We start from the raw sequence: 24,470 nt of genomic DNA on the forward strand, positions 1-24,470 counted from the left end.
CACGCTAGAGAACTCCTTTGAGCTGACTTTGGTGCGCTCGTTCCCTTGCTGCGTTGGGCAGTAGCGGGCGTAGTGTCTAGGGCACGGCCGCTCCGCTTCTGCACCCTGCTCCCTCTTCTGCTGTGCTGGTGGCTCTGTGCGACCACCGCCTCTTCCTCCAAACTACTCAGGTCACCTGCATGACGTTCATTCCATGTGGGGTCGAGGACCTCATCGTCCTCCACATCATCTTCCACCCAGTCTTCACCCCTGCCCTCCTTGTCGGTCTCCACAATGCTGAACGCCGCAGCAGTTGGCACCTGCGTTTCGTCATCATCGGAGACGTGCTGCGATGATCCTTGCATGTACTCATCTTGAGAAATAAGTGGTTGGGCATCGCTGCACTCAATCTCTTCCACTTCTGGGGCAGGGCTAGGTGGATGGCCCTGGGAAACCCTGCTGACAGAGTCCTCAAAAAGAATAAGAGACTGCTGTATGGCTTGGGGCTCAGACTGCTGGCCTGATTTGCAAGGGGGTGAGGTGAAAGACGGTTGGACATTGGCTGCAGGTGCCAACTCTGACCTTTCTGCAGTAGACTGGGTGGGAGACAATGTGAAGGAACTGGAGGCACTGTCAGCAGCAAACCAATCTACTATCGCCTCAACTTGTTCTGGCCTCATCACTTCTAGGGGCGTTTGATGCCCTACCAAATACTGATGCAGGTTCTGTCGCCTACTCACACTTGAGGAAGGTGTTTCACTTGTGCGTGTAGCTGGCACAGATCGACCATGTCCTCTCCTTGCAACAGGAGCTCTACCAGCAGCACCACGACCCAGGCCACGGCCCTTATTTGACGGTCTCCTCATATTTCTGTAATTTAAGATCTTGCCCTAGAAAGGTTTTTATTGAATAGCGGAATAGAAAATATGATCCAAAAAAAGTGTATGTATATCACACGTACACAACCACACTAGGCCCCAATTACTATTGTTTGTACCCCTAAAAGGCTAGATGAGGAGTAGGGGGAGTATGGAACAGGCAGCACCCTCAAACCTTCAGAAGTATGAGATGAACCCCAACAACTTGGAAAGGTGGATCTCTCTCACACGTACCGACACAGACTATCCCGCAATTCAATTGATCCTCAAAGGTTTTTATTGAATAGCGGAATAGAAAATATGATCCAAAAAAAGTGTATGTATATCACACGTACACAACCACACTAGGCCCCAATTACTATTGTTTGTACCCCTAAAAGGCTAGGAGTAGGGGGAGTATGGAACAGGCAGCACCCTCAAACCTTCAGAAGTATGAGATGAACCCCAACAACTTGGAAAGGTGGATCTCTCTCACACGTACCAACACAGACTATCCCCCAATTTAACTGATCCCCAAAGGTTTTTGATTAAATAGCGGAATAGAAAATATGATCCCAAAAAAGTGTATGTATATCACACGTACACAACCACACTAGGCCCCAATTACTATTGTTTGTACCCCTAAAAGGCTAGGAGTAGGGGGAGTATGGAACAGGCAGCACCCTCAAACCTTCAGAAGTATGAGATGAACCCCAACAACTTGGAAAGGTGGATCTCTCTCACACGTACCAACACAGACTATCCCCCAATTTAACTGATCCCCAAAGGGTTTTGATTAAATAGCGGAATAGAAAATATGATCCCAAAAAAGTGTATGTATATCACACGTACACAACCACACTAGGCCCCAATTACTATTGTTTGTACCCCTAAAAGGCTAGGAGTAGGGGGAGTATGGAACAGGCAGCACCCTCAAACCTTCAGAAGTATGAGATGAACCCCAACAACTTGGAAAGGTGGATCTCTCTCACACATACCAACACAGACTATCCCCCAATTTAACTGATCCCCAAAGGTTTTTGATTAAATAGCGGAATAGAAAATATGATCCCAAAAAAGTGTATGTATATCACACGTACACAACCACACTAGGCCCCAATTACTATTGTTTGTACCCCTAAAAGGCTAGGAGTAGGGGGAGTATGGAACAGGCAGCACCCTCAAACCTTCAGAAGTATGAGATGAACCCCAACAACTTGGAAAGGTGGATCTCTCTCACACGTACCAACACAGACTATCCCCCAATTTAACTGATCCCCAAAGGTTTTTGATTAAATAGCGGAATAGAAAATATGATCCCAAAAAAGTGTATGTATATCACACGTACACAACCACACTAGGCCCCAATTACTATTGTTTGTACCCCTAAAAGGCTAGGAGTAGGGGGAGTATGGAACAGGCAGCACCCTCAAACCTTCAGAAGTATGAGATGAACCCCAACAACTTGGAAAGGTGGATCTCTCTCACACGTACCAACACAGACTATCCCCCAATTTAACTGATCCCCAAAGGTTTTTGATTAAATAGCGGAATAGAAAATATGATCCCAAAAAAGTGTATGTATATCACACGTACACAACCACACTAGGCCCCAATTACTATTGTTTGTACCCCTAAAAGGCTAGGAGTAGGGGGAGTATGGAACAGGCAGCACCCTCAAACCTTCAGAAGTATGAGATGAACCCCAACAACTTGGAAAGGTGGATCTCTCTCACACGTACCAACACAGACTATCCCCCAATTTAACTGATCCCCAAAGGTTTTTGATTAAATAGCGGAATAGAAAATATGATCCCAAAAAAGTGTATGTATATCACACGTACACAACCACACTAGGCCCCAATTACTATTGTTTGTACCCCTAAAAGGCTAGGAGTAGGGGGAGTATGGAACAGGCAGCACCCTCAAACCTTCAGAAGTATGAGATGAACCCCAACAACTTGGAAAGGTGGATCTCTCTCACACGTACCAACACAGACTATCCCCCAATTTAACTGATCCCCAAAGGTTTTTGATTAAATAGCGGAATAGAAAATATGATCCCAAAAAAGTGTATGTATATCACACGTACACAACCACACTAGGCCCCAATTACTATTGTTTGTACCCCTAAAAGGCTAGGAGTAGGGGGAGTATGGAACAGGCAGCACCCTCAAACCTTCAGAAGTATGAGATGAACCCCAACAACTTGGAAAGGTGGATCTCTCTCACACGTACCAACACAGACTATCCCCCAATTTAACTGATCCCCAAAGGTTTTTGATTAAATAGCGGAATAGAAAATATGATCCCAAAAAAGTGTATGTATATCACACGTACACAACCACACTAGGCCCCAATTACTATTGTTTGTACCCCTAAAAGGCTAGGAGTAGGGGGAGTATGGAACAGGCAGCACCCTCAAACCTTCAGAAGTATGAGATGAACCCCAACAACTTGGAAAGGTGGATCTCTCTCACACGTACCAACACAGACTATCCCCCAATTTAACTGATCCCCAAAGGTTTTTGATTAAATAGCGGAATAGAAAATATGATCCCAAAAAAGTGTATGTATATCACACGTACACAACCACACTAGGCCCCAATTACTATTGTTTGTACCCCTAAAAGGCTAGATGAGGAGTAGGGGGAGTATGGAACAGGCAGCACCCTCAAACCTTCAGAAGTATGAGATTGTGTTCACTGTACCCCACAAAGATTGAGTTCACTGCACCCCACAATGATTGTGTTCACTGCACCCCACAAAGATTGTGTTCACTGCACCTCACAAAGATTGTGTTCACTGTACCCCCCAAAGATTGTGTTCACTGCACCCCACAAAGATTCTGTTCACTGTACCCCACAAAGATTGTGTTCACTGCACCCCAAAAAGATTGTGTTCACTGCACCCCAAAAAGGATGTTGTTCACTGCACCCCAAAAAGGATGTTGTTCACTCCACCCCAAAAAGATTGTGTTCACTGCACCCCACAAAGATTGTGTTCACTGCACCCCAAAAAGATTGTGTTCACTGCACCCCAAAAATGATTTTGTTCACTGCACCCCAAAAAGGATTTTGTTCACTGCACCCCAAAAAGGATGTTGTTCACTCCACCCCAAAAAGATTGTGTTCACTGCACCCCAAAAAGATTGTGTTCACTGCACCCCACAAAGGATTTTGTTCACTGCACCCCAAAAAGATTGTGTTCACTGCACCCCAAAAAGGATGTTGTTCACTGCACCCCAAAAAGGATTTTGTTCACTGCACCCCAAAAAGATTGTGTTCACTGCACCCCACAAAGGATTTTGTTCACTGCACCCCACAAAGATTGTGTTCACTGCACACCAAAAAGGATTGTGTTCACTGCACCCCAAAAAGATTTTGTTCACTGCACCCCAAAAAGATTGTGTTCACTGCAGCCCAAAAAGATTGTGTTCACTGCAGCCCAAAAAGATTGTGTTCACTGCAGCCCAAAAAGATTGTGTTCACTGCAGCCCAAAAAGATTGTGTTCACTGCAGCTCACACACAGAAAAATGGATGTGGATCACTGACACCTGCCTATCTCCAATCCCACACCACACAGCAATATCGATTGTAGTTTGTAGAACACAGTTTCCCTAAAATTCAGCAGACTTTGTCCCTAACAGGATTGAGAAGAGATCGTAGATCAGGATTGAGTGCAGACCCCACCCCCCACACAGCAATATCGATTGTAGTTTGTAGAAGACACTGACCCTATAATTCAGCAGACTCTATCCCTAAAATGCCTACAACTCGCCCTGCCTAAACACTCCGACCTGTCCCTCAATTCTATCCGGACACAAATGGTTTTTTCCTGCCTATCTTTCCCTAATCAGCAGCCAGCACGTTGATGTGTGCTCTGTCCCTGAATCTAAGCAGCATAATGACGCCGCTGCGGCTGCCTCGAACTTATAAAGACTTGGTCACATGCTTCAGACGGCCAATCACAGCTACTGAGACATTTGCAGGCATGGCTGGGATGGCTTAAGGCACACCAGTTAAACGATTGTTGATTGGCTGTTGAAAGCCCGCCATGAAAAGAGCGCCAAAGCATGCAAAACCCGGAAATAAAACGACCGAACACGGATTTTTACCCGAACATACAGTAAAGTGTCCGTGTCCGTGTTCGGGTACAAAAAATCCAATTATTCGGTACGAACACGAATAATACAGTCCGTGTTCGCTCAACACTATTCCTGACCTCTTTTTAATTGTGCATGTCTTTTGAGTGAAAATCTGCTTCAAGTGCAGTGCTAAATTAGGTGTAGAACTTTCCAAAAGTGTTCCACTTGCCTGTCCTAGATCCCAGGCACAGAGGTCGAAATAACACAAAGAAAATAATCTATATATTCTGCTAAATACAGTAGAAGTATCCTGATTTTTAAAAGATTCAGGCTTACATTTGGAGAACAGGTTAGCTGCGGTCCAAAACATGTAGTAGACAGTGTTCAGAATACATTCCATACCCCAGCTGCAAAGTGTGAGCTGAAACATTCAGCTAGGTACTTGTAGTTAGACCTTGCATTTTTGGGGTAACCAAGCACTCACCTAACAATGGTAGAGAGAACAAGTCCTAAAAAATAAAGTTTCCCCACATACTTGTTTGATTTAGTATCATAGGCGTCTGCAGGTAGTGACGGGGGGGGGGGGGCAAATGCTCCCCCTGGAATCTCAACTTCCCGTTTGAAGTGGTTGTTAAGCCACTTTATACCATCCTGTCTGGTCTGTTTAATAATCCTGCGTGTCTGTGTATGTGTTTTAAAAAAATAAGCCGTTCTTTACCAGTTTTCAGAGGGCCGAGCGCCGCTCACGTGACCCGTTGGCACTCTCCTCTCCCTTTCTGACAGCTGCGGGCACTGACACAGGAGCAGACAGGCAGGGAGAGAGGTGGGAGAGAGGACAGTACAGCTGCGGATGATGGAGGCACGTAAACTGACCACAGTGTCAGGGCTCAGCAGCCATGATATACTGTGGTCAGTTTACAGAGGGGAGGACTTAGCCAGGCAGGATCAGCCGGGTATTTTAGGTGATAGAAGGGCTCAAAATACACAGCACAAGCACTGTGCTGTATAACATGCTGTAAGAGAACAGGATCAATTTTTTTTTTCTTTTTAGGTTGGCAAATGCTTTAAAAATAAATTCTGCTGTTTGCTCATTAAATATAAATACTCAAAATAAGTATAATGACTAAGCCCCTCCCCTTCATGACATTGTTGAAAAGAGGCAAAGCATGGGTGACCTTAAAATGATGTGGTCGTCCCCCCCCCCCCCCCAAAAAAAGTTCTGTGGATGCCCATGTTTAGTATCTTCAGTGCTAAAAGCTATCAGTAATAAATCATATGCTGTGCTGTGCTGTGCTGCCCTGCACTCTCAGGATCAGTGGTTTGAGCTTGTAGTGGCAATATGGGAATGGAAGTCAAACAAAAGAAAAAACAAATGTACTAGTTACTGATTCGTGTAATATTATATACCAGAATGGTAATATTAATCAGATGCTTATCAGTGAACTCTGAATGCTCTGCATTTTATTCATTTAAATAATAATGGGAATATTTTGTTTTTTATCTCCCACTTTTAAACAACCTTCCCCTTCTACAGCAATCAGTGGAACGGAATGTTTTTTTATTATAGAGTGATAATGTTTCTACTAAACTTGATTGTAGAATATGAAGAGTAGCATGAATTTGTTTTACTTAAAGGAGTTGTAAAGGCAGAAGGTTTTTTTTTTTTCTTAATACATTCTATGCATTAACAAAAGCCTTCTGTGTGTAGCAGCCAGCCCCCCTAATACTTACCTGAGCCCCATCTCTCTCCAACGATGTCCACAAGTTCCTCGGACGCCTCGGACTCTCCCTCCTGAGTGGCTGAGACACATCAACAGCGCCATTGGCTCAGTAAGCCAATTAGGAGAGAGGGGGTGAGGCCGAATGGCAGCTACTTGTCTAAATGGACACACAGAGCTGCAGCTCGGTTCGGTGCCCCCAGAGCAAGCTGCTTGCTGTGGGGGACTCGACAGGAGGGAGGGGCCAGGAGCCGCAAAGAGGGACCCGAGAAGAGGAGGATCCAGTCTGCCCTGTGCAAATCCACTGCACAGAGGAGGGAAGCATAACATGTTTGTTATTAAAAAAAAAAAAAAAACATGAGACTTTACAATCACTTTAAAGTGACACTAAAGTCAGTGATATTGACAAATTAATCAATCGATATACAACAGTGCCTCCAGCCTTCTGCCGTGCTAATTAGCATAAAATAAATTAGTAAATATAACCACACTGACTGGATTAACCTGAATTCCTTTACTCTGTGTAGAGATTTTTAAACACAATAAAACGGTATGAAAGTATGGACTAAGAAACAAAGAGAAAAAAAAAATATTTAACAATCAAGTCACTAACAATCACATCTATCAGTCTGATTTATCGTATGACGTTGACACTATTACATTAATATCCTGTAAGTAAAACAATAATTATTTCAGCTAAAGATTTAGGCCTAGGAACTAGGAGGAATTAGATAATTTACCTTCCACTTGGAAGGTATCACCATCACTGTACAGAGTACAATCAGTTGGACCAAACTAGAACACAACCAGGTCCACTATTTCAGACCTTCCCCTTGGATTCTTCTGCAGCAGAATCATAAAGGGTCAAGTCTAATTTACTGGCTGTGCTAATACATTTTCACTTAATTATGAGATTCCTAAAGGGAAACTCCACTTTCGTGGGAAAAAAAAATAGCCAAAAAAGAAAAAAACAATATAGCGTATGCTATTGCGACACAAGTCATATTGTACTTGAATGTTATTAACAATTACCTTTCCTTTTCAATCTGCAGCCACTGTCATTTTCTGAAAATACAATGCAATATGGCCACCTGGAGGTTTTCTGTACACAGAATGTGTACAGAATGCCCCCAGAAAAATACATTTCTGCTTGTGTGATTGGCTCACTAATTTTCCCAGAAGTCTGCACTAAATGTCATTTTTGGTGAGATACTACCAAAAGGGACACGTCTAAAGGGATGCATGCCCAGCAGCTTTCCTTATTAGTGCTCTGCAGGTTCACAGCTGATTGAAAATTATGAAACCACTCCCATTAGACCCACTCAGCACAGGGGCACAGAGGAACAAACAGTGATTTCTTCAGAATAACAAAAGATAGGAATCAGCAACAAAGGTTGTTATAATCCTTGTAATGTACAGAGATCACCCAGAGGGGAATGATTTTTTTCTCAACAAAAGTGGAGTTACGCTCTAAGTTAGGATAATCACAATGAATAGAATATAACACCACCAATCTATTATACAAAATTATAGATTGTTTGTCTTTTTGCTGATGACACAAAAGATATGTAAAAACCCAAGGGCAGAATATAGAATATTTGACACAGTCCTGACCTCAGTATCTGAGGAAAGGGATTTAGGAGTAATTATTTCAGAAGACTTAAAGGTGGGAAGACAATGTAATAGAGCAGCACGAAATGCCAGCAGAATGCTTGGATGTATAGGGAGAGGTATAAGCAGTAGAAAGAGAGAAGTGCTTATGCCGCTGTACAGAACACTGGTGAGACCTCACTTGGAGTATTGTGCGCAGTACTGGAGGCCATATCTCCAGAAGGATATAGATACTCTAGAGAGAGTTCAGAGAAGAGCTACTAAACTAGTACATGGATTGCAGGAAAAAACTTACCAGGAAAGGTTAAAGGACCTTAACATGTATAGCTTGGAAGAAAGAAGAGACAGAGGGGATATGATAGAAACTTTTAAATTCATAAAGGGAATAAACTCGGTAAAGGAGGAGAGCATATTTAAAAGAAGAAAAACTACCACAAGAGGACACAGTTTTAAATTAGAGGGGCAAAGGTTTAAAAGTAATATGAGGAAGTATTACTTTACTGAGAGAGTAGTGGATGCATGGAATAACCTTCCTGCAGAAGTGGTAGCTGCAAATACAGTGAAGGAGTTTAAGCATGCATGGGATAGGCATAAGGCTATCCTTGATATAAGATAGGGCCAGGGACTATTCATAGGATTCAGATATATTGGGCAGACTAGATGGGCCAAATGGTTCTTATCTGCCGACACATTCTATGTTTCTATGTTACACCACATTCAATGGGATCCAGAAGTAAGGGAAAAATGCCAATTAACTTTTAAATTATACTTTACCAACAATATAGTTTGTGGTGGATTTGGAGCCATACCCAGGGATTCGCAGGGCCACTTATCTGATGACCTGTCAAGGATGTGCAGAGGGCTTACAAATAGGTCAGTCAATAAAGCGTCTTAGATCGAGCAGCGTGATGTATGCGAGAACAAAGATGATAAATGGAGCCTGCCCCTTTTCACACTAAACTTTCCCTTTGTATTCCTAAAATTCCCTTATCTAAGGATTAAGCAGTAGCATATAGGGTGTAGTTTAGAATATTTACCTACATCTGATTGGTTGGCACTTCATTTTACATTAACGGAATGCTTGCTCAAGTTTTCACTGTACCTACCCACCAGATGGCGCTCTAAGACTAGGAGTTGCTATTGAGGTCTTCAGGGAATACAATTGAATTGGGTAAATTAAACCTTATATGGGATTATTCAACTTTATATTGGGACAATTTTTCATGCTTGGGTTGAATCTAAATATTTAAAATAGAAAAAAACTGCCCTTAGTGCAAAAAAAATTAATAAAGTAAAAACAAAACAAAAATGTTATATCCCACAGCTAAAAACCTATTATTTCGTGTTATTTCTCTCTGCATTTAAAAATCTAATCAAAAGTTTGTATGCTCAACACATGAATAATAAAGTGAAATAAATTACAGCGCAACAACATTGCATTAAATCTAATTATATTATCCATATAATAGTATGTACAATCCCTTCTTTGAATACTATAATTTATGATGTTAGTCTTTGATGTTTTTTTACCGAGAAGAGGTTACCAGCATACCTTCAGGCTGTCAAAAATTCACGTAGTGACCGTAAAATTTGTTAACATTTCCCTATGCTAGACAATGCAAGAAGCTGATATTATATAAAAAGTCTTGTCTCTACCAGCTGGGTAAATAGCGAGTTTTAAAAACAAGTTGTCGACCATTTGAATAGTAAACTCCGTCATTGTTTCTCAGCTTCAATGTCCATTAGTTTAACTTAGCTGTAGATAACTTTGCTTGAAGAACAAACTCTCATGTTTCTACAATCCTAAGATCAGTACATGAGACACATAGTATTGGGGTTATCTGAAGTCCAGGTAGCATATTGCATTAAGAAATTATGTTATTAATGATTTAACCACTTCTGGACTGCAAAGTCCCCCCCCCCCATAATTTCTTGCGATATGGCACTGCATTATTTTAACTGACAATTGCACGGTCGTGCGACGCTGTACCCAAATAACATGTATGTCCTTTTTTTCCCATAGCTAGAGCTTTCTTTTGGTGGTATTTGATCACCTCTGCGGTTTTTATTTTTTGTGCTATAAAAAAAAGTGTGACAATTCTAAAAAAAAAAACAATATTTTTTACTTTCTGCTATAAAACACAGCTAATAAAATTTTTTTAAAAAATCTATTTTTTTCATCATTTTAGGCCAAAATGTATTCTGCCACATATTTTTAGTAAAAAAATCCCAATAAGTGTATATTGATTGGCTTGAACAACAGTTATCACGTCTACAAACTAGGGAACAGAGTTATGTAATTTTTATTTATTTATTTTTTTACTAGTAATGGCAGCGATCAACAATTTTTAGCAGGACTGCGACATTGCGGCAGACAGATCAGATACCTAACCGGCACTTTTTACACTTTTGAGGGGACCAGTGACATTACTACAGTAATCAGTGCTAAAAATTTGCGCTGTTACTGTACTAATGACACTGGCAGGGAAGGGGCTAACACCAGGGGCGATCAAAGGGTTAGGTTTGTCCCTAGGTGATGCTTTCTAACTGTGTGGGGGATGGACTCACTAGATGAACAAAGACATCTGTATTCCTGAATGGCAGGAACACAAGATCCCTGTGTTCTTCTGTGACAGAATGGCGGTCTGCCTTGTTTACATAGGCAGACCGCCATTCTGTCTTTATGGGAAGCGATCATGGGTGGCATCCACCAGACTCGCTGATTGGCTCCCCCCTGGCCAATCAGTGTATTTGCGTGCCTCAGGCAGCACATGCTCACCCCTACTGGCTATTGCACAAAACAACTTTTTGTCATTTCGTGCAATAGAGCCGACCTACTGTAGTATATTTGCGGCGGCTGGTCGGCAAGTGGTTAATACCAGAAAAACCCTGACAAATAATACTGGTGCAAATACTTACCCTATGTGATACCTCTTGGTGTGTAAATTTTTTTCTCACCACCTTACTCATGTTGTCCCCGCACTGCAGACACCACTGTCCGCTGCTTTGGAATCTCCTTCTTCCTACAGTGGCCCTTTGAAACACCCTTGTGTGCACGCTCCTGGCATGTGTTCTTTCCCTGACATTGCCTAGAGTGGCAAACCATTCCTTCTCTCCTTCTACTATGTCTTCCTATTTCTTCCTATGACCATGCTCCTTTTTCTTCAATGTATACCCTGTGCCCCCCCTACTCTCCTCGGAATTTCAGGGAAGTGCCTGGTAGCAAGCAGTTAAGACAAGAAAGTAAAAGTAAGTGTTTGGTTAGACTGGGGCATTCATGTGTGTTTGGAGCATATTACATTGTTTTCTAGCAGTCACTTTGCTGTAAAAAGGTGAACATTTACTACCACTTTAAATGTTCATGGTCTGATTTGCATATGAGAATAAAGAAAGCAAGAAAAAAGCCTTGGGAATGTGACCGGTTAGTCCTGCTTTAGATTTGCAATATGCCGTGCATACTTTTTAAGGCCAACTCAAGCAGTTACAGTAAGTGCTGCACCTTGTTTGTTCACCTTCAGGTATCTCCAGTAGTAGAAAAGCAGAATATGGCTTCTGAGAGTAGTCAGAAGGCTAAAAACAACAAGACTGTCATTATTTGATTCAATTTGCCACTTCATTTTTTTTTTAACAGGCTCTTGATTTGTGGTCTTTGCAATATATACAGTATATATATATATATATATATATATATATATGTATATAGGAAAAGAAGGGACACGATCTCCAATGCAAAAGTTTACTGAATTGTTTTCTCCATACAATACGTGAAATAAGCAGCATTTTTGAGCATACTATGCTCTTCCTCAAGCTGTGTGTGACTATATACAACAGAATCCTACCTATATACCCACACAGAGGGTGTGACCTTACAGGTGCCTCCCAAATCGCCAGTCCTACCTAAATTACCCCTTCAGTCTACTATGTACAAAAGATTATAAAAATGTACTACTCACAATATTTCCCTAACTAAACATTCAACTATAGCGAAAATGTGTCACATTTCTATACAATGTTTCTTTCCATATAATCTTCTCCATTAATAATTCAATCTCATGAATAATTCAATCTATTATCTTTTTTTCAGAAGTAGCTGTCTATCATGTTTTCCTGATCACCCTATGCCCCTAATAGACAAAGGGTAACTTACACATAAAAGGGGCCGGGGGAGCTGGAAAATGGGTTTCCAGAGCTCTCAAAGGTACGCTGGGTTTCACGGGCCCCCCCAACCAAAGTGACTCCTGTCACATTCAACATGTATCCTATTCACAAAAATAAATACAAATCATAATCTCTATTCATCCCATGAGGATGCAAAGATTGAAGTCTATTGATCCACCATACCTCTCTTTGTTCTAATTTTAAAATCCTGTCCCCATTTCTTCTGTCCCTGGACACTTTTCCAAAATCATAAATCCCAGATCTGAACGTCCCTGTTCAGAGAAATGTTTCGGTACCGGCAATCCAGGTTGTTTATTCCTAATAGAGCTGCGATGCTGGGCAATTCTGTCTTTAATTTTCTGTGTTGTTTCTCCCACATATATATACTTGCATGGGCACACTAAGATATACAGTAAATTACATATGCAGACTGACATGTAGAGAAGCCCTTTATTCTAAATCTCTGTACATTACCTGGATGAATATAATTCTCTAATTTCATCATCAGATTACATTGTATACAATTCTTCCTACCCAGCAAGAAAGTAGTTTTTACCTCTGGCTTCCTCGTCCTAAACTCCCTCCTAATGTTTTATTCCTACGGAATGCTTTTAAAGGTACCTGTTGAAAAAGGTCTATCTGCGGGTATGCACATTTCAGTAAGGGCCAATGCTGTCTAATGATTTTAAAGATGTCCTCACTGTAACTATGCAATTGCATAGAAAATCGCAATCGCCTTACATCTTTTTTTCTGTCTCCCCGTAGTTTTATTTTCCTCATCTTGATGTAATTTCCTGACCTCTTGTGTGATTATGTTCTTGGGGTACCCCTGCTGTCTAAATCTTTGGCACAACTCTCCAATCCTCCTCTCACATCTGGCTTCGTCACTTACAACATGTTTTACCCTACAGAGCTGCAATAAAGATTATGATTTGTATTTCTTTTTGTGAATAGGATACATGTCGAATAATCGCTATGCTTTCTTGTAGGTGTGAACAGACACAAAAGGAAAAAAAGATAATAGATTGAATGATTCATAGAGAAGATTATATGGAAAGAAACATTGTATAGAAATGTGACAAATTTTTGGTGTAGTGGAAACAATTGAAATTTGAATGTTTAGTTAGGGAATTATTGTGAGTAGTGCATTTTGTAATCTTTTCTACGTAGTAGACTGAAGGGGTTAATTTAGGTAGGACTGGGGATTTGGGATGCACCTGTGTGGTCACACTCTGCTGTGTGCGTACATAGGTAGAAATCTGTTGTATATAGTCACACACACCTTGATGAAGAGCATGGTATGCTCGAAAATGTACAGTTGCTGCTTATTTCACGTATTGTATGGAGAAAACAATTCAGTAAACTTTTACAAGGGAGATCCTGTCCCTTCTCTTGTTTCTTTTGAAATTGGTGGATTATTGGGAGCCCACCATGACACCTCTCCTTGAAATTACACAGATACAAGAGGAGTGATTCACCCGATTAGTGGATATATATATATATATATATATATATATATATATATATATATATATATATATATATAATTTTTTTTTTTTTTGTAAATATTTTATTATATTTTTTCATGCGACAACATTAAAGAAATGACACTTTGCTACAATGTAAAGTAGTGAGTGTACAGCTTGTATAGCAGTGTAAATTTGCTGTCCCCTCGAAAAAAACTCAACACACAGCCATTAATATCTAAACCGCTGGCAACAAAAGGGAGTACACCCCTAAGTGAAAATGTCCAAATTGGGCCCAATTAGCCATTTTCCCTCCCCGGTTTAATGTGACTCATTAGTGTTACAAGGTCTCAGGTGTGAAGGGGGAGCAGGTGTATTAAATTTGGTGTTATCACTCTCACTCTCTCATACTGGTCACTGGAAGTTCAACATGGCACCTCATGGCAAATAATTAATGGCATCATCTAAAGATGATGCACAAGAAAGCCCGCAAACAGTTTGCTGAAGACAAAGACATGGATAACTAAAATATAAATGACGCAAATAATGACTTAAAGTTCATTCAAGAAACATAAAAAGGTAGGGGTGACTAAAGAGCCCAAAGAAAAGTCCAGTTTTTAAACAAATCCGGGAGTGTAGATATAATAACAATCCTTCCTCCTTGTGACACCCAGGAAATGTGTAGAGAGGGGACACCACAGTGCACTAATGTGAGAAGCAGCTTACCAAACAGCCATGGCTACTCAAATGAGCTACCTTGAGGAATCTACCATCTCTCGGCGCTACCTATGATTTCTTGGAGTCCCTGAGATTTATGCTGTATCTGGCGAGGCTGTCTCATTCATTTGAGTAGCCATGGCTATTTGATAAGCTGCTTCTCACATTAGTGCACTGAGGTGTCCCCTCTCTACACATTTCCTGGGTGTCACAAGGAGGAAGGATTGTTATTATATCTACACTCCCGGATTTGTTTAAAAACTGGACTTTTCTTTGGGCTCTTTAGTCACCCCTACCTTTTTATGTTTCTTGAATGAACTTTAAGTCATTATTTGCGTCATTTATATTTTAGCGCTGCACTTTTTGATAATATTGTTTGTTGATCATTGCCTGTGGATCTTTTACCAGCTGCTTTTTACACTTTATCACTTGGATTGTTTCATATTTTACTCATTTGTTTAGCACAGAAATTTCCTTAGTTTTTAAACATGTCTTATGGTCTGATGAGACCAGGATAAACTTATTTGGTTCAGATGGTGTCATGCGTGTGTGGCTGCAACCAGGGGAGGAGTACAAAGACAAGTGTGTCTTGCCTACAGTCAAGCATGGTGGTGGGAGTGTCATGGTCTGGGGCTGTATGAGTGTTGCCGGCACTGGGGAGCAACAGTTTATTACCTTCTGCTCCAGTCCTAGCTGATGCCTAGTAAGGAGAAACTCGTCGGGGGGGGGGGAGCTGCCACGCCATCACGCCACGTGAACCGGGCTGCAGGCGGCCACGTTCTGCTACAGGAACCTATTGTCTTATCCATTTGATGCCATGTAAGTGCAATATCGCATTTAAATAAAGTGTTTTAATAAGGGTAACGCACGATTGGCCATTTTTCCTTTCCACTTTGGGGTAGCTTCATTTGAGACAGCTATATCCAGCCTCGGTCCTTAAAGGAGAGTGATACGCCCCGGGGAAGGGATAGACACCTATACCTTATGGTCAGAAGCTGACTTTAGATACTGTCCACACTACCCATATACCAACAGAGGTTCCAGGCCTACCCTCTTTAGAATTCTGGTAAGAGGCCACGCAAACCACTTGGGTGACACCAGACAAGTTTTGTGCACGAATGAAGGTTATATTTCATTGCACCTGGCTCTTGTTACCAGTCGGTAAGGGGCCATCCTTTTCAGGTTTGTGTCACTGATTTGTCGTCTCACATCGGTCCAATTGGAAGACACTTCTTTCTTTAAAAGACTCTTTGGGTGTTATCACGCTTATGCATTCTTTTGGGAGATTGCTTTTTTAAATGGACTTTTGATGCATTTATTTTTTATGTTTTTTATCACCACTGTGTGGTTCAGTATCACTATATGATTTATTGTGTTGCTTGTATACACTCTATGCCACATTGTAAGCGCACTATTTCATTTTTTCACTGTTATTTTCACCTTTTCTAGTGCAGCTGCATATTATTTTGGTTAGCGCACCCTTATTCATCTTTTCATTTGTTGTCCAGTCTTCACAGCATGTTTGACAAACCTCGTATTTCCAAGAGAGATGCCTTCTAATGCTTGCTCCATATTGGAAAGACACCTGTCTTTATCAGCTAGCTCGAAAGGCAGATGCAGTTGTACAGCATTGATATTTGACAAGTGTCTTAACGCTGTATTAAACCCAAAAGCAAATATTTATTATATTGCAGTTTACCAATTCTTAGATGTGAGGGCTGCATTTGTTTGTTTTAGGCATTGTTTCCTACATTTTCACCTGATGATCTGGCCAGTAAGTCTGTTTTTCTTTTCAACAGAACAAGCTGTCCTGTCTCTGTAGTAGTAACAGGATTGAGACAAACCATTTACTTTTATTTATTTTATTTTTTTATATTTATTAATTTAAAACATTTATCCCAAAAGGACAAAAAGAAAATGCTGTAACCCCTTATATAGTGTTAGCTGGAGTTCAGCTTCAATTTGTTAGTGTATTTAAATCTGCCAGTCCATCTAACTCTCTTCTCCCTTAAATTACCAATGCTGGTGTCCAAAGGTGCTGCTGTACTTCTTCATCTGGAGTTGGGGCACTCTAATACAGGAGGTGTTTTCCTGGCCAGATCACTAGGTGAAAACAAAGGGGAAAAAATCCTAAAAAAAACAAATGCAGCCACCACATCTATTGATTGGCAAGCTGCAGTACAAAAATTCATATTGTGACAGTGTGAGACCCTGCCACAGTGTGAGATTAGGAAAGGGAGGTAAGGGTGACACAGGATTCTCACATTTGAAGTTTTGGAAGCTCTCTTTTGTTTATTGGGAGTGGAGAAAACTCTGTTGTAAGTTTTCTTCAGGTTTTGTAATCTCGGATCGATGCCTGGAGTTCGAAGGTTCCAAAGTGTCTTGGGCCATTTCCAGATTTTTCTAGACGCCTGCAGTCTTAGTGAATGTCCATGTGGGCAAGGTTGTTATAAACCAGGTCTGAGAGTTGCTCAGAGCAGTTGCTGCCATTTGGAGACAGAGCCCTGTCTGGAGAGCTAAGTGTTCCTGCCGGAGACGGCAACCCTTACGAGAGGGATTCCTTGCCCAAAGACTAGGACAGGTAGTGGGTCCAGGGGACAGGAAGGAACCTGGAAATCTCTATATAGAAGAAGCTTGAGGGGCTGGAAAACTCTATTAGGAGGCCAGGAGTGGGCTGTACATTAAGGTGCTGCAACCAAGGTTGAGAGAGCCTGAATAGCTTGTGGTCAGGGAGACTAAAGAGAGCAGCAGTGCGGCTGACAAGAGAGCCAGGTGGCTGGGTTTTTTAGTTAAAACGTTTTACTGTGAGAAGCCGATTCTCGTGCTGACAAGTGGGCTAACAAGCCTTTATAACAGAATTCAGACTGGCATGAACTTCACTAAAAAACGTGTCTACCATTGAGCTAACCAATTCTCATATCACAATATGAAAATTTTTGGTGCATGTGATGACTTGATTAATGTTGTTTGAAAGTATTTAAAAATATAATTTGCTTTTAAAGGATAACTTCACTTTTTAGAAAAAAATAATAAATGTACATTTTTTTGTAGGTAAAAAAATGTGCATTTATAATTTTTTCTTTTTCTTTTGTTTCAGCCTGTAAAGTATTGCACCAGTGGTTAGCAGATCGCTGGGGCCGTGCAGGTCTCAAGCATATCGCTGGTGCTATTCAGGTCTTCAGCAGATCTGCCAGTATATATGTGTGTCCGTACATTTGGTACAGGCAAGCAGATACAATCTGACAGGAAGAGAGAATGAGCTATGATGGCGATCCACAGCGCCGTGGTAGCTCATTGAAAACTACAAGCTGACATCCACAAAAGCTGCCTGACTTTGTAGTTTTCCATTCACAGGACACTGTGAATAAGTGACATGGTTGGGCGGGCAGAGCCCTGCTCAGCCACGTTTTTTTACATTGTGACAGCTAGAAAATCCCCGCTAGCTGTCAGATCAGGGATGTGAGGGCTGGTTAACATGTTACACCCTTAATATGGGTGTAACATGTTGCGAAAGGGGAACTTATCCTTTTACATTTGATTTTGTAACTAACGGACTTTACTGATTGAAAACCACATACACTGTTAGAAATTCATTAGTTCGAGAAAATGTGTTCTGCTCTCTCAAATTTTAGTGTCACTGTGGTTAAAAATATATATCTATTTGACCCCACTAGTGATTAGAAAATTGAATGAATGTTCTTAAAACAAAAAAATTTTAACAAAATTCTACTAGTGCATGGCAGGCCTAAAGCTTATATTGCCTCTAAAGGTTTGACTAAGACAGTGTCACAGAAATAACTGTGCCCATATCCTTTCTTATCTCTACAGGCTTTCTTTGAGGATGAAGATGGTAAAGAATATATCTACAAGGAGCCAAAGCTCACAGGACTTTCTGAGATATCTTTACGTCTTCTGAATCTGTATGGCGAAAAATTTGGAGCAGACAACGTGAAAATTATCCAAGATTCTAACAAGGTTTTGTGCACATGTGAACTTTGGAGACTTGTCATTGTTTCTGTATTCCTTTGTGCCGATTTCAGTTGTCAGTATAGATTGGGGTACAGGGGTGTATTTACAGCACTGCCTCACTCAGCACTGAAAAACCAGAGCAAAACACTATTAGGGAACAGAAGTATTATATATATATGGTTTAAAGGCAAATGCACCTACAAACCAAGCCTGATAATTCAGTAATATGGAGGATCTTTTTCTAGTGGTAAAGATACTCAGATCCTCTGGCCTCAGACCAAGGAGACGTTTGAATGCACTTGATCCGTAGTAAGTAATGATCTTGGTGCTCATCACTTTAAATAAATAAATAAAAAAAATAAAAAAATTGAACTTCTAGCACCATGATTTCAGCATATTATTGCTTGCAGACTCCTGTTGCGGGATATAGTTAATATAGAAGTCAGGTTTTAGGCTTAGCTTACTGGTTAGGTTAAGGATTAGGTTGGTGGTGGTGTGTAGTGTTTAGGACTTACTTTAGGGGTTAAGTGTTGGGGGTAAGAGAATTAAATGTTTGGGAAGGGGATGGGTAAAGATTACGTCTAGTCTAGTTCAGCTTTTCTCAACCAGGGTTCCATGGCACTATAGGGTTCTTTTAGTGTTTGCTAGGGGTTCCCTGAGCAATAAGCAACTTCTGCTTTGCCCATTTGTAAGGAGGGATTCTTCATAATGGCCATCACACTAATGTACAGGGGAGGGCTGGCAGCCTTAGGCCTGGGGGGGCAAGTCCAGTCAAGTGGCCTATTGAACCATGGAATCAGCTCACCATCCATGCCCACCTGGTTTGGACTGACAGCTGTATACAGTGTCTGGCCCCTACATTAATCCAGCCCCGAGTGTGGCCTTTTTACCAGTTTTTACCACTTTTCAGAGTGGCCCGGGGGGCAATTGCCACCCTGCCCCCCTTGCCAGTCCTCCCCTGCTAATGTACCTTGGGGAGAAAATGTACTAAATATGGAGCACTCGGAATCTGGTGCAGCTGTGCATGGTAGCCAATCAGCTTCTAACCTCAGCTTGTTCAATTAATCTTTGACAATAAAACCTGGAAGTCGATTGGTTTCTATGCAGAGCTTCACCAGATTTTTCACTCTAAAGTTTAAGTAGATTTCCCACTATGAGTTTTAGATATTAATTATTAGCAGTGGTTCCCTAAACGTTACTTTCAAGGGTTTCTCCATGTTAAAAAGTTTAAGAAAGACTGGTCTACTTCTTTTTTGTTTGTATATTAAAAATGAAGAGCGTCAATGCATGTAGTAGTAATAACAATAATAATGAAAACATGAAAAACTTTTCCTGCAATGCTGTCCCCCACAATACTTCTCCACTAGGCTAAATGACAGTCAACTAATTCAACACAATTCTTGTGGGTTCAGGCTGTAAAGGACCCGTCATTAGTCTGGCCTGGGTTCATAGATGAATACTGCAAAGAATTTTGGTAAGGTAAGGTTTGTCTTTTTGCTGATGACACAAAGATATGTAACAGGGTTGATGTTCCTGGAGGGAAACGCCAAATGGAAAAGGATTTAGGAAAACTAGAAGAATGGTCAGAACTCTGGCAACTGAAATTTAATGTGGATAAGTGCAAGATAATGCACCTGGGGCGTAAAAACCCAAGGGCAGAATATAGAATATTTGACACAGTCCTGACCTCAGTATCTGAGGAAAGGGATTTAGGAGTAATTATTTCAGAAGACTTAAAGGTGGGAAGACAATGTAATAGAGCAGCACGAAATGCCAGCAGAATGCTTGGATGTATAGGGAGAGGTATAAGCAGTAGAAAGAGAGAAGTGCTTATGCCGCTGTACAGAACACTGGTGAGACCTCACTTGGAGTATTGTGCGCAGTACTGGAGGCCATATCTCCAGAAGGATATAGATACTCTAGAGAGAGTTCAGAGAAGAGCTACTAAACTAGTACATGGATTGCAGGAAAAAACTTACCAGGAAAGGTTAAAGGACCTTAACATGTATAGCTTGGAAGAAAGAAGAGACAGAGGGGATATGATAGAAACTTTTAAATACATAAAGGGAATCAACTCGGTAAAGGAGGAGAGCATATTTAAAAGAAGAAAAACTACCACAAGAGGACACAGTTTTAAATTAGAGGGGCAAAGGTTTAAAAGTAATATGAGGAAGTATTACTTTACTGAGAGAGTAGTGGATGCATGGAATAACCTTCCTGCAGAAGTGGTAGCTGCAAATACAGTGAAGGAGTTTAAGCATGCATGGGATAGGCATAAGGCTATCCTTCATATAAGATAGGGCCAGGGACTATTCATAGGATTCAGATTCAGATATATTGGGCAGACTAGATGGGCCAAATGGTTCTTATCTGCCGACACATTCTATGTTTCTATGTTTCTATGTTTCTAATTTATTGATGTGCACTATTCGGCATACCCATGATGTCACAAGAGATGATAATCTGAGAACAGTATACAGATAGGTCCATATATATTTGAACACAGGCACGATTTTCATACTTTTGGTTCTGTATGCCACCAGAATAAAATGAATTTGAAGTGCAGACTTTCAGCTTTTTTTCAAGGGGTTGAACATAAATATCAAGTACAAATTTTAGGAACTGCAACCATTTGTATACACAGCCCCCCCATTTTCAGGGGCTCAAATGTAATTGGACAAATGAATATAATCATAAATAAAATGTAATTTTTTAATATTTTGTTGAGAATCCTTTACTGGCAATGACTGCCTGAAGTCTGGAACTTATGGACATTACCAAAGACTGGGTTCCCTTATTTCTGATGCTTTGCCAGGCTCTAACTGCAGCTGTCTGCAGTTGTTCTTTGTTTGCGGATCTTTCTGCCTTTAGTTTTGTCTTCAGCAAGTAAAATGCATGCTCAATTGGGTTGAGATCAGGTTATTCACATGACCATTGACCATGACCATTGCAGAATAGCCCACCTCTTTTCCTTCAAAAGCTCCTGGGTTGCTTTTGCAGTGTGCTTTGGATAATTGTCCATCTGTTCTAAGGTGAGCCGTCCAATCAACTTTGCTTCATTTGCTTAATCTGGCTGACAGTATATCTCTAAACACTGCAACATTCATCTGACTGCTTCTGTCTTTTTGTCACATTATCAATAAAAACCAATGACCCAGTGCCACTGGAAGCCATGCATGACCATGCCATCACACTGCCTCCACCTGTCACAAGTTAGCCTGCAGTTCCTTCTTGTGTACCTTACCTCCTTGCTGCAGTGTTTTTTAACCCTATTTCCTTTTACATGTGTGGTTTGGCTGTGCTCAGCTAAGGGCGTAGTCTGCTACTCTGTGGGCTTTTATTTCCTTCCCTTCCATGACTTCCTGGCCCACCTTCTAGTTGGCTTGACTATATAAGACATGCTCAGTGTAATCCACATTGCCTGAGCAACTTTACAGTTCTCTGAGCTCCCGTTTGCATACCTCCTGGCTATACTGTGTCTGATTACCCATGTACCGACCCCCGCGATATTTACCGTCTGTGTTTGTTCGCTACCCACCCTAACCTTGGCTTGTCTTCAGGATTTCCTTTCATCTGCTGCTTGTACTCTGCACATGTAAGTGTTCTCCATGACCTCAGCTGGGCCTACCTGGGGGGCTGTGACCTTGTTCCAGCTTGCTGCAAGTCCATCCTCACCATCAGGGGCTCTGGTGAAGAAGCAGGCTGGGGCTTAGACTCTGCACCCTGGGGAATCCTGAGCTGGCGATCTACAAGGGCTCACTACCACAGACTCCTGAAGCCACCATGTTGTACAGATAACTTTGTGTGCTTTGGATCATGAGCTGTTCCAAGCCTTCTCCACACTTTTTTCTTCCCGTCATTCGGGTACAGATTATTCTTAGTTTCATCTGTCCAAAGAATGCTTTTCCAGAACTGGTTTGGCTTTTTTAGATGTTTTTTTGACAAAGTCTTATCTGGCTTTTCTACTCTTCAGGCTTATGAATGGTTTGCACCTTGTGGTGAACCCTCTGTAGTGCCCTTGTGAAGTTTTCTCTTGAGTGTAGACTTTGACAATGATACCCCAACCTCCTGGAGAGTGTCCTTCACTTGTCTGGATGTTGTGAATGGGCTTTTCTTTACCATAAAGAGGATTCTGCAATCATCCACCACTGTTGTCTTCTGTGGACGTCCAGGCCTTTTTATGTTGCTGAGCTCACCAGTGCGTTCTTCTTTCTTCAGAATGTACCAAACTGTTGATTGGCCACTCCTAATGTTGCTGCTATCTCTCTGATGGATTTGTTTAGTTTTTGAAGCCTTAAAATGGCCTGTTTCACTTGCATGGACAGCTCCTTTGAACACATGATGTAGGTTCACAGCAATAGATTTCAAATTCAAATACCACACTAAAGCTGGATACACACTATACAACTCTCTTTAGATTTTTTCCTTTAGATTTACCAGAACCATATAATATGAGGTCAAACCTAAACACTTTCAATTCATATGCAATGAGGCAGGCCCTTGCACTACATAGTTAAAGTGTAAAATTTAAAAGGTAAATCTAAAGGAAATCGAACAACAAAAGTTGTATAGTGTGTTTCCAGCTTTAGAATCAACTCAAGATCTCTTACCTGTTTAATTGATGAAGAAATAATGGAGTAGCTCACACCTGGCCATGAAACAGCTTTTGATTCAATTGACTTATTATTTTTGGTCCCTTGAAAAGGGGGGGGTGGGGGGGGTGGCTATTCTAAAGGCCTCATGCACACAGGGCGATTTTACAGTTGCTTTTAAGAACGTCAGACTTTTTTTTTTGCAGCTTAAAAATGCCTCTTTATGTTATTTTATGGCCTCATACACACAGGCTTTTAGGAGCTGTAAGTAGCATAGGCGTTTTCAAGCTGTAAAAAAACCCAGGACCAGTACATTCTGGAGCAGCACTGTTAAGCTGAATACACACTATGCAACTTTTGTTGGTAGATTTCCTTTAGATTTACCTTCAACCATGTAGTGCAAGGGCCTGTCTGATTGCATACAAATTGAAAGTGTTTAGGTTTGACCTCATATTATATGGTTTTGGTAAATCTAAAGGAAAAAATCTAAAGAAAATCGTATGGTGTGTATCCAGCTTTAGGCTGTAAAAATGCCTGACGCTGCTAAAGGCTGCATACAGCGTTAAGCCACGTCAGACCTTTTTAAGCTGTAGTAGTTGGATTTGAGGTTGGAAAATAGAAGAGGGCAGAGAAAGGCTGCTAAACACTAAACGTGGCTAAAACGTGCATTAGCGCCAATACAAAATGCTTCTAAAAGCACATTTTTTACAGCTGCTTTTTTCTGGCGTCAGAACTGGTTTTGCAGCTCGTTTTTTTTCAAACGCCCTGTGTGCATGAGGCCTAGGAGCTGTAATTCCTAAACCCTTTCTCTGATTTGGATGTACATACCCTCAAATTAAACCTGAGAGTGTGCACTTTCAGCCCATATCCATTATATAACTATTGCTTGATAATGTTTTGATAAATAACTGAAAAAACTAAAATTGTGCCTGTGTCCAAATATATATAGACCTAACTGTATATATTCATTACAAAATAAAGGTAGAGGTGGTCTAAGGGGGTAGTGACTGTAAACAGAAAGGGGGGTAGAGGGAACCAATGTTTCTTTAGCTTTAACTGTTAGTAGGTTGCTTTATTGTAGGAAAATGCCAGTCAGCTATTGCTCACACAGTTCTCAATGGCAGGAACCTTAAGCTGGAAATCCACTGATGAATCTCTGACAATAGTGAAAAGCCCTACCACATGACATTCTTTGTTTAAAAAAAATGATTGGCCAGATCATTTTTAACTGAACAGAAATGGCAGCCAGCGGTCAATGGACCAATGAATTCCATCTAGTGTAGATGGAAATATGTGTTTGATTTTTTTTTTTTTT

General features: G+C 41.0%; 1 protein-coding gene across 2 annotated transcripts in view; it reads left to right on the top strand.

Annotated features, from left to right (window-relative positions):
• The window catches only part of DOCK11 (dedicator of cytokinesis 11), a 537,932-nt gene that overhangs the window by 455,685 nt on the left and 57,777 nt on the right, over positions 1-24,470 (top strand). For both annotated transcript variants that reach the window (XM_082263555.1, XM_082263556.1), the window contains one exon: positions 18,423-18,569. In XM_082263555.1, the coding sequence (XP_082119681.1) occupies positions 18,423-18,569 (147 nt within the window). The remainder of the gene's footprint in view (positions 1-18,422; positions 18,570-24,470) is intronic.

Source organism: Pelophylax lessonae (genome assembly GCF_965119305.1).
Source record: "Pelophylax lessonae genome assembly, chromosome: 7".
NCBI classification, from domain to species: domain Eukaryota; kingdom Metazoa; phylum Chordata; class Amphibia; order Anura; family Ranidae; genus Pelophylax; species Pelophylax lessonae.